Source organism: Phocoena phocoena, chromosome 15, assembly GCF_963924675.1.
Source record: "Phocoena phocoena chromosome 15, mPhoPho1.1, whole genome shotgun sequence".
NCBI classification, from domain to species: domain Eukaryota; kingdom Metazoa; phylum Chordata; class Mammalia; order Artiodactyla; family Phocoenidae; genus Phocoena; species Phocoena phocoena.
This window is the reverse complement of record NC_089233.1, coordinates 62,209,433-62,223,239: the sequence shown is the minus strand read 5'-3', so window position 1 is coordinate 62,223,239 and position 13,807 is coordinate 62,209,433. Positions and strand designations below refer to the sequence as shown.

At 41.6% G+C, this 13,807-nt stretch overlaps 1 protein-coding gene across 1 annotated transcript; it reads right to left on the bottom strand.

Annotated features, from left to right (window-relative positions):
* Window positions 1-5,886: 5,886 nt before the first annotated feature.
* BPIFA2 (BPI fold containing family A member 2) lies at window positions 5,887-13,017 on the bottom strand. The gene is given in 5 exon segments (XM_065893284.1): window positions 5,887-6,076; window positions 8,301-8,453; window positions 9,006-9,113; window positions 10,234-10,378; window positions 12,882-13,017. Coding segments are annotated over 5 exon segments (732 nt in total).
* Window positions 13,018-13,807: the final 790 nt, after the last annotated feature.

Below are 13,807 nucleotides of genomic sequence, written 5' to 3'. Positions count from 1 at the left end.
GACTCATCGAGCCTGACTGTGGGCCGGCCTCTGCTCTAAGCATTCTTTGTAGGTTCATTAAATTAATTAATCAATCCTCCCAATAACCCTCGAGGCTTGCATTGTTACCCCCATTTCACAGATGCAAAGCCTGAGACACAGAGAGATGGGGTCACTTGCCCAAGGACGCACACTTGTTGGTGTGGAGGTGTCTGGCTCTAGTAGGCTCTATCTTGTCTCTGGATAAATTCACTCACAGTCCTCGCCCTTTGTCCCAGGCTCTGTGAGCCAGCCTTGTCCAGTGGCATTTCCTCTTGTAATTCTACAGAAGCCGCTAAAGACTCCATAGGACACGCATGGCAAATATCAAAGATTTTCAATGAGCTGGAGTTGATGCTCCAGGGGAGTGAAGACTGCAGGTCTCACCACAACCGTGAACACTCTGGACCACAAGGGGGCAGAAGCTGGCTCCATCCAGCTCAGGGTCCTGCCTAGCAGAGGTGTTCTCAGGAGGAAAGGGGGAAGGCGGGTCATCCACAAGGACCAGCCATTCAGGGCCACAATGTCAGCCTTAAATGTCAGCCAGTGGAAAGGAGGGAATTTGCGTGGGTCCTTAACACACACATCAGACTTCACATCCTTGTAAGAAATTAGAAAAAAGTCAACTAAACCCAAAGCAATTAGAAGCAAGGAAGTAATAAAGATCAAAGTAGAAACTAATGAAATAAACATGGAAAAACAATAGAGAAAACCAACAAAATCAAAACCTGTTTCTCTTAGAAGATAAATAAAATTGAAAAAACTCTAGGTAGGGAGATTAGGAAAGAGAGAGAGAAGACACAAATGACCAATATCAGGAATGAGAGGGGTGACAGCATTACAGAATTTACAGGTATTAAAAGGATAATAAGGAAATATTATGAGTAACTTTATGGCAATAAGTTCTATAACTTAGACAAAAGGAACAAATTCCTTGAAAGACACAAACTACCAAAGCTTCTTAAGAAGAAAGAGATGATCTGAAAAGCTCTGTATCTGTTACAGAAATTGGATTTGTAGAAAAATCCTTACCACACAGAAAGATCTAGGCTGATATGGTGTCATCACCAAACACCACATTACACCAAAGCTATTCCAGAAAGTTGAAGAGAAGGGAATACTTATCAAGTTCTTCTGTGAGGCCAGCCTTACCCTACTACCAAAACCAAACTAAGACCAATACAGACCAATCTTCATTGTGAACACAGTGACAAACACCCTCAAAATTTCAGTGATTTAAATATGGCAATGTATAAAAAGGATAATACATCATGACTATATGGGGGTTTATCTCAAGAATGAAAAGTTGGTTTAGCATTTGAAAATTATCATATTAACAAACTAAAAAAAATTGCTCTATCATCTCAATAGATGCAGAAAAAGCATTTGATAGATCTCCAACATCTAACTTTGATTAAAAACTTTCATCAAGCTAGGAATAGAAGGGAGCTTCCTCAACCTGATAAAGGGCATCTACACAAAACCTACAACTAACATCATAGTTAATAGTAAAAGACTGAATGTTTGCCCTCTAGTTTCAGGAGCAAGACAAGGATGTCTGCTCTCACTTCTATTAAACATTGTTCTGGAGGTTCTACCTAGATAAGAAAAGGAAATTAAAATCTGGATTGGAAAGACAGACATAAACTATCTTCATTCACAGATGATATGACCATCTACACAGAAAGTTTGATGAACTCTACAAAAATGTTACTAGAGCTAACGTGAGTTTAGCAAAATTACAGGATACAAGATCGAGAAACAAAGTCAATTATATTTCTATATACTAGCCATGAACAATTGGAATTAAAACAATGCCATATTGATAACATAAAAAATATTAAATACTTTGGAATAATGTGACAAAGGATGTATAAGATCTGTACACTGAAAACTACAAAATATTGCCGAGAGGAATTTTTAAAGATATAAATAAATGGAGAGATATATTCTGTTGGAAGACTCAATATTGTTAAGAACTCTTTTCTCCTCCAAATTGATCTATAGACTCAATGAAATACCAATAAAACTCCCTGCAAGATTTTGTAGAAATTGATACGGTGATTCTTAAAATTCGCATGGAAATGTTAAGGACTTAGAATAGCTAAAATAACTGTGAAACAAAACAAAGCAAAACCAAAGCAAAGTTGTAAATTCCGCGCATTTGTGATAGGAAGCATTTGTGATAGGAAATAGTAACGTGTGGGGCCTTTGTCAAGCCCCAGTAGAAAAATCACGGCACATACCCCTTGGAGTTCTAGAACAAAGCCATGCCATCTGCTGCAGAGAACTATACATCATTTGGAAAATAGCACCTAGCTTGATACCAGCACCTGGTAGGTAGACACTTGTGTCTGACCATGGCTATCAAATAACCATGAGGCCAGAACTACTTCTCATGAGTTGGGTATAGCCAGACCCAGAAAATAAGCCCAAAAGTCAGGTGGGCCCAGGAGCAACCCAGCATACATTGGAAATGTCATATCCAGGATTAGGCCTGAGCAGTTCAGAGGGCACAAATAAGGGGCACAAGCAGGTGGCCCAGACGCCATGTCATCCTTCACTGTTGCACTGACACCTCTTCCTCAGCTAACTTCTATGGCCTCATGGAGGTTTCCTCTGACCAGCCGACAGAGGAGAAAAAGTCTGGAATTTGATTCATGGATGGATCAGCTTGGTATGCTGGTATAAGAGGAAAATGGTCTGCTGCAGCACTACAGCTCCTCTCGTGAGGGGCCCAAAAAGGGGACCACATCATCTCTCTGGGCAGAGCTTTGGGTAGCGCGCCTGTCATCTACTCTGTGCAGAGAGAGAAGTGGCCTGAGGTGAGGCTAGACATGGGCTTGTGGGCAGTGACGAAGGGCTCCTTGGTCAAAAGGACTGGAAGGGACAATATTGGATGATCAGGGATATTGGATGGGTCTGGGAAAAAGGCACATGCATGGACAATGTGAGTGAATACTGCTATAAATGGAATTTTTGTGTCCCCCTGAAATTCATATGTTGAAACCTAACCCTCAGTGTGATGGCATTTGGACGTGGGGCCTTTGGGAGTTGATTAGATCATGAAGTTTGCAGGACGAGTGCCCTTATAAAGGAGACCCCAGAGCAAAAGATGGCCATCCATGAACCAGGAAGCGAACCCTCAGCAGACACTGAACCTGCTGTTTCCTTGATCTCGGGCTTCCCAGTCTGCAGAACTGTGAGAAATAAATTTCTGTTATTTACAAGCCACCCAGTCTATGGTACCTTGTTATAGTGGCCTGAATGGACTGAGATATATACAAAGGGTACGAATCTTTTTTTTTAGCATCTTTATTGGAATACAATTGCTTTACAGTGTTGTGTTAGTTTCTGCTGTACAACAAAGTGAATCAGCTATATGCATACGTATATCCTCATATCCCCTCCCTCTTGTGTCTCCCTCCCACCTGCCCTATCCCACACCTCTAGGTGGTCGCAAAGCACCAAGCTGATCTCCCTGTGCTATGCAGCTGCTTCCCACTAGCTATCTGTTTTACATTTGGTAGTGTATGTATGTCAATGTTACTCTCTCACTTCGTCCCAGCTTACCCTTCCCCCTCCCTGTGCCCTCAAGTCCATTCTCCACATCTGTGTCTTTATTCCTGTCCTATCCCTAGGTTCATTAGAACCATTTTTTTTTTTTTAGATTCCATATATATGTGTTAGCATACGATATATGTTTTTCTCTTTCTGACTTACTTCACTCTCTATGACAGACTCTAGGCCCATCCACCTCACTACAAATAACTCAATTTCGTTTCTTCTTATGGCTGAGTAATATTCCATTGTATATATGTGCCACATCTTTATCCATTCATCTGTCAATGGACACTTAGGTTGCTTCCATGTCCTGGCTACTGGAAATAGTGCTGCAGTGAACACTGTGGTACATGACTCTTTTTGAGTACCACACTGTTATGGTTTTCTCAGGGTTTATGCCCAGTAGTGGGATTGCTGGGTCATGTGGTAGATCTACTTTTAGTTAGTTTTTGTTTTGTTTTGTTTTGGCAGTACACGGGCCTCTCACTGTTGTGGCCCCTCCCGCTGCGGAGCACAGGCTCCAGACGCACAGGCCCAGCAGCCATGGCCCATGGGCCCAGCCGCTCCGCGGCATGTGGGATCCTCCCGGACCAGGGCACGAACCTGCGTCCCCTGCATTGGCAGGCGGACCCTCAACCACTGCGCCACAAGGGAAGCCCTATTTTTAGTTTTTTAAGGAAACTCCATAGTGGCTGTATTAATTTACATTCCCACCAACAGTGTGAGAGGGTTCCCTTTTCTCCGCACCCTCTCCAGCATTTATTGTTTGTAGATTTTTTGATGATGGCCATTCTGACTGGTGTGAGGTGATACCTCACTGTAGTTTTGATTTGCATTTCTCTAATGATTAGTGATGTCAAGCATCCTTGCATGTGTTTGTTGGCCATCTGTGTATCTTCTTTGGAGAAATGTCTATTTAGGTCTTCTGCCCATTTTTGGATTGGGTTGTTTGTTTTTTTGATATTGAGCTGCATGAGCTGCTTGTGTATTTTGGAGGTTAATCCTTTGTCAATTGCTTTATTTGTAAATATTTTCTCCCATGCTGAGGGTTGTCTTTTTGTCTTGTTTATGGTTTCCTTTGCTGTGCAAAAGCTTTTAAGTTTCATTAGGTCCCATTTATTTATTTTATTTTTATTTTTTTAACATCTTTATTGGGGTATAATTGCTTTACAATGGTGTGTTAGTTTCTGCTTTCCATTTCTCTAGGAGGTGGGTCAAAAAGGAGCTTGCTGTGATTTATGTCATAGAGCGTTCTGCCTATGTTTTCCTCTAAGAGTTTGATAGTGTCTGACCTTACATTTAGGTCTTTAATCCATTTTGAGTTTATTTTTGTGTATGGTGTTAGGAAGTGTTCTAATTTCATTCTTTTACATGTAGCTGTCCAGTTTTCCCAGCACCACTTATTGAAGAGGCTGTCTTTTCTCCACTGTATACTCTTGCCTCCTTTATCAAAGGTAAGGTGACCATATGTGTGTGGGCTTTCTATCCTGTTCCATTGATCTATATTTCTGTTTTTGTGCCAGTACCATACTGTCTTAATTATTGTAGCTTTGTAGTATAGTCTTAAGTCCAGCAGTCTGATTCCTCCAGCTCTGTTTTCCTTTCTCAAGATTGCTTTGGCTATTTGGGGTCTTTTGTGTTTCCATACAAATTGTGCAATTTTTTGTTCTAGTTCTGTGAAAAATGCCATTGGTAGTTTGATAGGGACTGCATTGAACCTGTATATTGCTTTGGGTAGTATAGTCATTTTCACAATGTTGATTCTTCTAATCCAAGAACATGGTATATCTCGCCATCTGTTTGTGTCATCTTTAATTTCTTTCATCAGTGTCTTATAGTTTTCTGCATACAGGTCTTTTGTCTCCTTAGGTAGGTTTATTCCTAGGTATTTTATTCTTTTTGTTGCAATGGTAAATGGGAGTGTTTCCTTAATTTCTCTTTCAGATTTTTCATCATTAGTTTATAGGAATACAAGAGATTTCTGTGCATTAATTTTGTATCCTGCTACTCTACCAAATTCATTGATTAGCTCTAGTAGTTTTCTGGTAGCATCTTTAAGATTCTCTATGTATAACATCATGTCATCTGCAAACAGTGACAGTTTTACTTCTTCTGTGCTTATTTTTTAATTATATGATGTGATATTAATTTCTATTTATGATAGTGATATAAAGTTTCCTTTTAAAAATAAATGTATTTCAATAAATTTAAGTAAAATTGTGTTGATTAAAGAAAATATTAGCTAGAAGGCCTACTGGCAGTACATGGGTATGGCAAATGGTTCAAATGTGGGACCCAGTGATTTCAGCTAATGTCAGGCCCCTGCTCCCCTCCTCCCGCTGCCAGGCCAGGGAATGTCACACCTATCCTCCAGCAGGCCTGGCTCTGGGCCCGCAGGAGTTGGGGACTCACCTCTTACTGCACCACAAGGGACACTGTCTTTCTCATGAGTTTGACCACAGTGTTCATGGCTTCATTGACCAGTCCAACGGGGCTGGAAAAGGGAGGAAACTGATAAAACTCAGTGAGGTTGGCAGAGCAGCCAAGCAGGAGAAGCGGGAAGAGGGTGGAAGATGGTGGAGCACGTTGAAGTCAGGTGACTTGAGTCTCTATCCAGGGGTATCATCACTTAGAACCCCATGTCTGACCAGCAGCTCACCCCAATACCCCATGAGTCTCATCACAGCCCTGAGACCTTATCCATTCATCCATCCATCCATTCATCTATCCATCCATCCATCTATCCATTCATTCATTCATTCAGCTCATATTTATAGAGCACCAACTATGTGCCAGAAACCAAGCGAGACTGGGGACACAGGGATGAGCAAAGCACAAGCACCTCCTAAACTGGTACCTAAATAGTATATTAAACAAGTTTGGCTAAGTCTGGCTCCTTCCCACCTGCAGCTCTCAGCATAACTGTCACCTCCTCAGAGCAGCCCTCCGTGACTGCTTGTCTAAGGGAGGGCTTTGTATCATAGTGCCCTGTTAAGTGTGCTGCTCTGCCCAGGGATCATAGCAATGTGACACTTTCCTTGTGGGCTCTTTATTAGTGTACTGAATGCTCATCTGTCTGCCTTTCCCTCCAGAGAATAAGCTCCATGAGAAAAGTTCCTTGTCTGCTGTCACCAGTACATTCTCCAGAGCTCAGAATGGTGGCTGCCTGGTACGTAGCAGATGTGTAATACATTTTTGGCTAAAGGAATAAATGAAGTAAACATACAATTCAATATATAATGAAAACTTGTGACAAGAACTCAGAAGGGCAAGAGTAGATTCTTATAAGAGAGAATAGGAGAAACTTTGTTTTAGACCCTGAAGAATGAGACGTACATTGAGATGGCTTGGGGGAAAAGGTGTTCTATGTAGCCAGAGCAGCCCGGGCACAGGTTTTGAGGTGGAAAGAAGTTTGTCTGAGGCACAGAGCAAAAGCTAGAATGTCCAGGGCAGAGTGGGCAAAGGGGAGAGCACAGGGACATGAGGGTCGATCCAGACCAAGCAGTGCCTAGATGGCCCTGAGGAGGGCTTGGGATTCCACACAAAGTGGAGAGAAAAGCCCTTAGAGAATTTGGAGCAGCGGAGTGGAATGCCATTTTACAGCTATGGACACTGGGACCCAGAGGGCAGGATGAATTCCCTGGGACTATGGGCAAGGGTGTATCCACCAGGGCTCAGGCATTCGGACTTACATCTCAGTCTTTCCAAGCAATAATAGGATGTGGAGACTTTCTTTGGTTTTGGGGGGTCTTTAGGCAACCTGTGATCAGATTCCTTGTTGGGGTAGGATGGATTGACTTCCGCTCATGGCTCAGCCTTGTTCCCTGCCAGAGGCAACCTTCCCCTTTCCCCCTGAAGGCAACCTTCAGTTCCAGACCACTTTTCCTCTCTCAGCCATGACCAGAGTCAGCCTTTCTCCCTCCACCCTCTTCCCTGGGCTACACATGCTCTTTCAAGCACACAGTTTAAGATGTAGATTTTGTGGGTTACCAGAGATCAGTGATTTAAATGGAGAGGATTATGTTTTCAAGATCTCATTTTGGGAATTTTCCAGTGGGTTGAGGATGATTTGGGGGAATCTGAGATTAGAGCCCATGGTAGGTATTTACTCCTCTTTCTCCCTCCTAACTGGAGGCAAGAAGGTAAACACAGTTTATTATTATTATTGTTATTATTATTATTAAGGGACATTATAGAATAACAAAAGGGTCAGTTTTTCAAGAAGATATAGCAATGCTAGATGTGCATGCACCTAACAACAGAGCTTCAAAAAGTATAAAAAGTATAAAAAGTATAAAGCAAAAACGGATAAAGCCGAAAGGGGAAATAGGCAAATTCACAGTTATGCTTGGAGAGGTCAACACTCGTGTCTCAGTAATGGGAAGAACAAAGAGACAGAAAGTCAGCATGGGTATTATTATTACTGAGGGCTCAGTATGTGCCAGGCTGAATGCTAAACACTTGCATTTTCTCATTTGGTCAGCACAGTACCTATGAATTAGGTATTATCATCGTCCTCAGTTTACAGATGTGAAAACTGAAGCTTAGAGAGGCTAACTTGGTTACAAAGTCACGAGTTAGTGGCAAAGCAAACTTGACACAAGAGTCTGAACTCCTTTTCACCATACTATGCTCCCTCCCAGGTACAGGAATAAGGTTGAAATTAGGGGTCCCAACTCCTCTGGGAGCCCTGCTCTGCTGAGATGGGTGGGCCTGACCTGTCCGGTAAGGTGAGTGAGATGTTGGCTGGGTCGTTTGTGCATTATTCCACGATCACTGTGGAGACACCAGTCTTGGCGTCAGTTTCAATGCTGACACTAGTCTGGAGGTCCAAGTTGAGGCCCAGGTCGACAAGCTCACCCAACAGAGGCCTGCAGGAAATGAGATTCACAGTGAACAGAGGTCTAGAAGTCCATTCACATTGCCCACTTGAGTTCATCCATCTACGGGTGGACATTATATGGGATGTCTATGGATAATGTCAATATGGTTTATTTTCTTTATGGAATCTACTTTTTTACATTAGGAGTTTATTCACCTGGCCACATGGGTTTGGTTCATGTGATATTTCTATACAGTATCACACTGATAATTAAAATAAAAATAATAGTTAACATTTATTGAGCACAAATTCTGTGTCAGGTGTTTCAAAAAAACTATTTTACATGGATTGATCCTTTGAATCATTACACCAATACCATGAGGGAAAAGTATTATTATTGGTACTGGTACCTGGTATAGAAAAGTTAAGTAACTATCCCAAGACCTCACAGGTAATGAATGATGAAGTCATAGTGCAGTTAATTTATAAAGACTCTTCTACACATCCTCATTTTCCTGTCTCTGTATCTGATTCCAGATTGGAGATCCATCGGCCATGCCGCACTGCCTCTCCCAAACCTCAGATTCTAATGCCTACTCATAGGGTCAGGGTGACGTTAGTGGTGATGGGGATACTCAGGCTAGCGCCTTTGCCATCAAGAGTCACTTCGAATTTGATATCCAGGATGTGGACGTTACTGATTTTCAACCTGTGCAAAAACCACAGTTCACCCTTGTCACTCCTCATGACAGCCATTGCTGGGCATATGAACCTCACTGACCTTGCCTGATTTGGTCTTCATGAGAGCCCTGTTCAGAGGTTTGAATCTCTCCATTGGATGGCGTGGCATACTGAGATTCAGACACATGTGGTTTCCCCCAAGACTCCAAGGGTAAATATGTGCCAGAGCCAGAATTTTTTTTTAATTGAAGTATAGTTGCTTTACAATGTTGTCTTAGTTTCATGTGTACTGCAAAGTGATTCAGATATAGATACAGAGATAGATAGAGGTAGATAGAGATATATATTTTATTTCAGATTCTTTCCCCTTATAGGTAATTACAAAATATTGAGTATAGTTCCCTATGCTATGCAGTAGGTGCTTGTGGGTTATCTATTTTATATATAGTAGTGTGTATATGTTAATCCCAAATTCCTAATTTATCCCCCCACAGCGCTTTCCCCTTTGGTAACCATAAGTTTGTTTTCGAGGTCGGTGAGTCTGTTTCTGTTTTGTAAATAAGTTCATTTCTGTCATATTTTAGATTCCACATATTAGTGATATCACATGACATTTGCCTTTCTCTGACTTACTTCACTTAGTATGTTCATCTCTAGGTCCATCCACGTTGCTGCAAGTGGCATTATTTCATTCTCTTTTATGTACAGTCAGAATTTGAACCCAGAACTGGTGGACTCCAGAACTTCATGTGTGGAGCCACCTATGTATTGTGAATTCTGGTTTCCTCTCTCCTGACGGCATTCAGACTATATATACTCAGCTATTTTCAGAGAAGACAAGTCTTATTCCTCGGAAAAGTGGCTTTAGGCACCAGCAAACAGGTAGAGGTAAGGGTAAAGAGAAGCTTCATCCTGACCCTGAAATCACAGAATGAGAAAGCCCAAACCCATGAGATGCCCAGATAGGTCCTGCAGCCCTGCCTGTAATTTACCCAAACTCTGGTAGAGCTGGCCTCAGATGACTTCCGCTCTGCAGGGACACACAAGGTTTATTCACCTTTCTGTCTTTGACCTTAATCTTACGTCCCCTAAAGATATGTATTCTCTTTTCCTGGAACAAAGATTTCTACCATGAAGCAGTGACTCACCCCATAACCTTTTCCACTACTTGAAAAATTTTAGAAAGGACTTTGTCCAACAAGTTCTCAGCTTCCTGGATCTTCTGCTGGGCCTCCTGCCAAGATGTGGATTCCTGGAGCGCCTCCAAGTCAGCCTTCAATTTCTGAAGGATAGCTGTAGAAACAATCTCCATTTAGTGTGATACACAACTTATGAAGCAGCTACTATGCACCAGATACTAAATGAGACCATTTGCCCATGTTATTTCATTTAATCTTTTTAACAACCCCATAAAGTAGATATTATTATTGTCTGCACTTTCAGATGAGGAAATAAAGGATCAAAAGGTTAAGAAATGGGCCTAAGGTCACACAGCTACGGAGACCTTGTTCCTTCCATGCTGCCTTCACACTAAGATATACTCATCATTCGTCAACAAAGCAATCGATCCAGTGACCAGGCAATAGATATTGATTGCACATCAGCTTCTAGTAGTGAAGCTCTAATGAGATGCTCACACAAACAAAATAAACTTAGAATAAACTAAGAAATGGAAAATCTAGAATCGAGGAAAATATATGGCTCCAACTCATGAAAGTGGCAAATAGGAGTCCCTGGATGACAGCTTCGCAGCAGGCCTAGAAAGCAATAATTCATACAGGAGCAGGAGGACAGAGTGTCCTAAAGGGGGATCTTCAGGGAAAAGAGGGATTTGATAGAGCAAATGGCATGGCAGAAGTAGGATGGCACGTTTGAAAAGAAAATAATTCAAATAAGAAACAACAAGGCAACAACTCGCTCAAGGAGAAAAAAAAGGCTACAAGACAAGATATGTAATCATAGTACAGCAACATGGCTCTGCAATGGACAGTATCTATCTACCTAGTTATAATGACGCAAACAGAGATGGAAACTACATCTGGTCCTGTAACTAACTAGGTGACCTTGATCCAGACACTTCTGTTTCTGAGCTCAGTTTTATCGGCAATGAAATTGGAGAGTGGATCCCTTCTGTATCTTTGAATGTTGCCTAAGCCCTGGCAAGGTTTGAAAGGCAGTCATGTACAGAAGTTAGTTTCTCCGATAAAGAATGTTTGTCAGTGTGCTGCTAATGTTTCCAGAAAATGAAAAGCAGGCCAAGTTCTTTTAAGAAATCATAATTATAAGGAGATATATTTAAGTAGAAAGATAGGTAGTTTTAAAGCTACCTAAGCTAAGTAGGGCTCAATTTCCAATCAGTTAATACAAATTACTAAGCTAATTGAATGACCCAACAGAAGAATACGCTAAAAATATAAATAAAATATTTGAGTTAAAATATGTAGATTCTTTCGTAATTAGAGAAATGGTAAGTGAAATGAATTATAACCTTTCATCTGTGAGACTGGCAAAATATTTAAGTTTTCCATACCAGTGCTGTCAAGGGAGTAGAAAAAAAGACTATTGGAGAAAATGTTAACATAGGGGATCATTTGTCAATATCCAATATAATTGAAAATGTGCATACCTTTTGAACTTTTGAAATGTCACTTTTAGGAATTTATCCTATGCATGTATTAGAAAATTTACCGTGATATAATATGTAAAGTTTTATATATTTAAGCATTGCTTGTTTCTAGAAAAATTAAAAATGAATGAACCAGGAACCAAATCACCTCCTCTCTCAGGAAACCACCCATAAAGAGCAGCGCCTAAGGAAGAAAAAAGGAGTGATCAGAAGAGCCTGGGGGCAGGACGGGAGTGGGGATGCGGACCTGCTGGAGGGTGGGCTTGGGGATGCGGGGTGGGGGGGTAGGCTGGGACGAGGTGGGACAGTGGCATGGACACATATGCACTGCCGGGCGTGGAGTGGATGGCTGGTGGGGGGCAGCCGCGTGGCGCAGGGGGATCGGCTTGGTGCTTTGTGGCAGCCTATAGGGGTGGGATGGGGGGGTGGGAGAGGGGGGAGATGCGGGAGGGAGGAGATGTGGGGACATGTGTATATGTGTGGCTGATTCACTTTGTTGTGGACCAGAGGCTGGCATGCCGTTGTGGGGCAATTGTGCTCCAATGGAGATGTTAAAAAAAAAAAGAAGAAGAAAGAAACAACAAATCACAGTGAAAATGAAAACAGCAGGAAAAGTATTTGTCTCAAATGTTAGAGCAATGGATTATTATGTATAATATATAAAAAGTTTATCCTAATGTATAAAAATATTATAAATGTCCCCTTTATGGCAAATGAAATAAACAACAAAATGTAGATAGTAAGCAAACAGGGAAAAATGTTCAGGCTACAGCAAACTTCAAATTGAACAACAAAGTATATTTTTATATCAATTAACTTGGCATAGAAGATATAATAATAGTACCATTGTTTAAAGTGAAATTGATGAATACCTTTGACAGTGGATACAAAGTAGGAACATGGCAGTATGTATTGAGAGTCATTAAAGTGTTCATACCCTTTGACCCAGCAAAAAAAATAATAATAATAATTTACCCTAGATATACAAAATTGTGAGAATGGGTAACATTTTTTACCACTTAAATGACTTCTTTTAAATGAATAGATTGTACACTTTTAAAAAAAGAGCAGCCCCTGGTGGCAGCCTTTGGTAATACAGGCATAGTGTTTAGGAGGCAAGCTCCTAGTTGCCACTGATCATCCCTCTTGCTGACTCACGTCCAAGTGTACTGTCAACGGTCTCAAGTCCTTTATCGAGAACAGGTTTCAGCTTGCTCACAACATCATTGCTGAGATCCTCAAGAAGAGACGCTGAGGTCCCAGTGAGCAGGCCACACAAGAGAATAAGTTTCCAAAGCTGAAACATCTTGTCCTGACACCTGGACAGTCATGGGAGGAACAGGAGTGAGAATTACCTGTAGAGAAAAGGGATCTTTGATGAGCACCTATCACTCTTACACTCAACAGTCCTTTAAGATCGATGTGGTTATCTCCTCTCTTACAGATGGCCAGCACAGGTCAGAAAGCTAGAGGAACTTGCCCAGACATACACAGCCAGTGAGTGGAGGAGCTGCTATATGACAAGTCACACTTGACTCCAAGTCAATGCTCTTTACACAGAGGTCCTTTGCACATACTGTCTTCTCTGCCTGGAACATTTCCCTCTTCTTTGCCTTTTTACCTAAGTCACTTCCTACTGACTCTCTAGCTTCAGTAAGACATCATCATGTCCTCTATGAAACCCAATCTAGGCCCCTCCCCAGAGTCTAGGTTTAGGGGGCCCCACTCCACCATTTTGCTGCCTTCATTCTCTGATTGGAGTCCTGGGTACCAATTAGTGATGACTTGTCTGTCTTTTCCACCATGCTGTGAACTCCTTAGAGGAGGGATTGTGACTTATTTCACTGTTGAATTCCCAACCCATAGTAAAACGCCTGCGCCTAGTACAGTACAACAAAATAAAGGTTTGCCAAATAAAAGCATGAACAAATAAAAGGGTGCCACATCATGACACTGCATTGCTCATCAGTTTGACACTTCTAATATAATCTATTTCTTAATTTCCTATTTTGAAAATAGTAGCTAATTCAAGTGGCCCTTCCCTTTGCCTCTTGCCCCCAACACCTTCTGAAGGCCTCCATGTGGGGAGACATTAA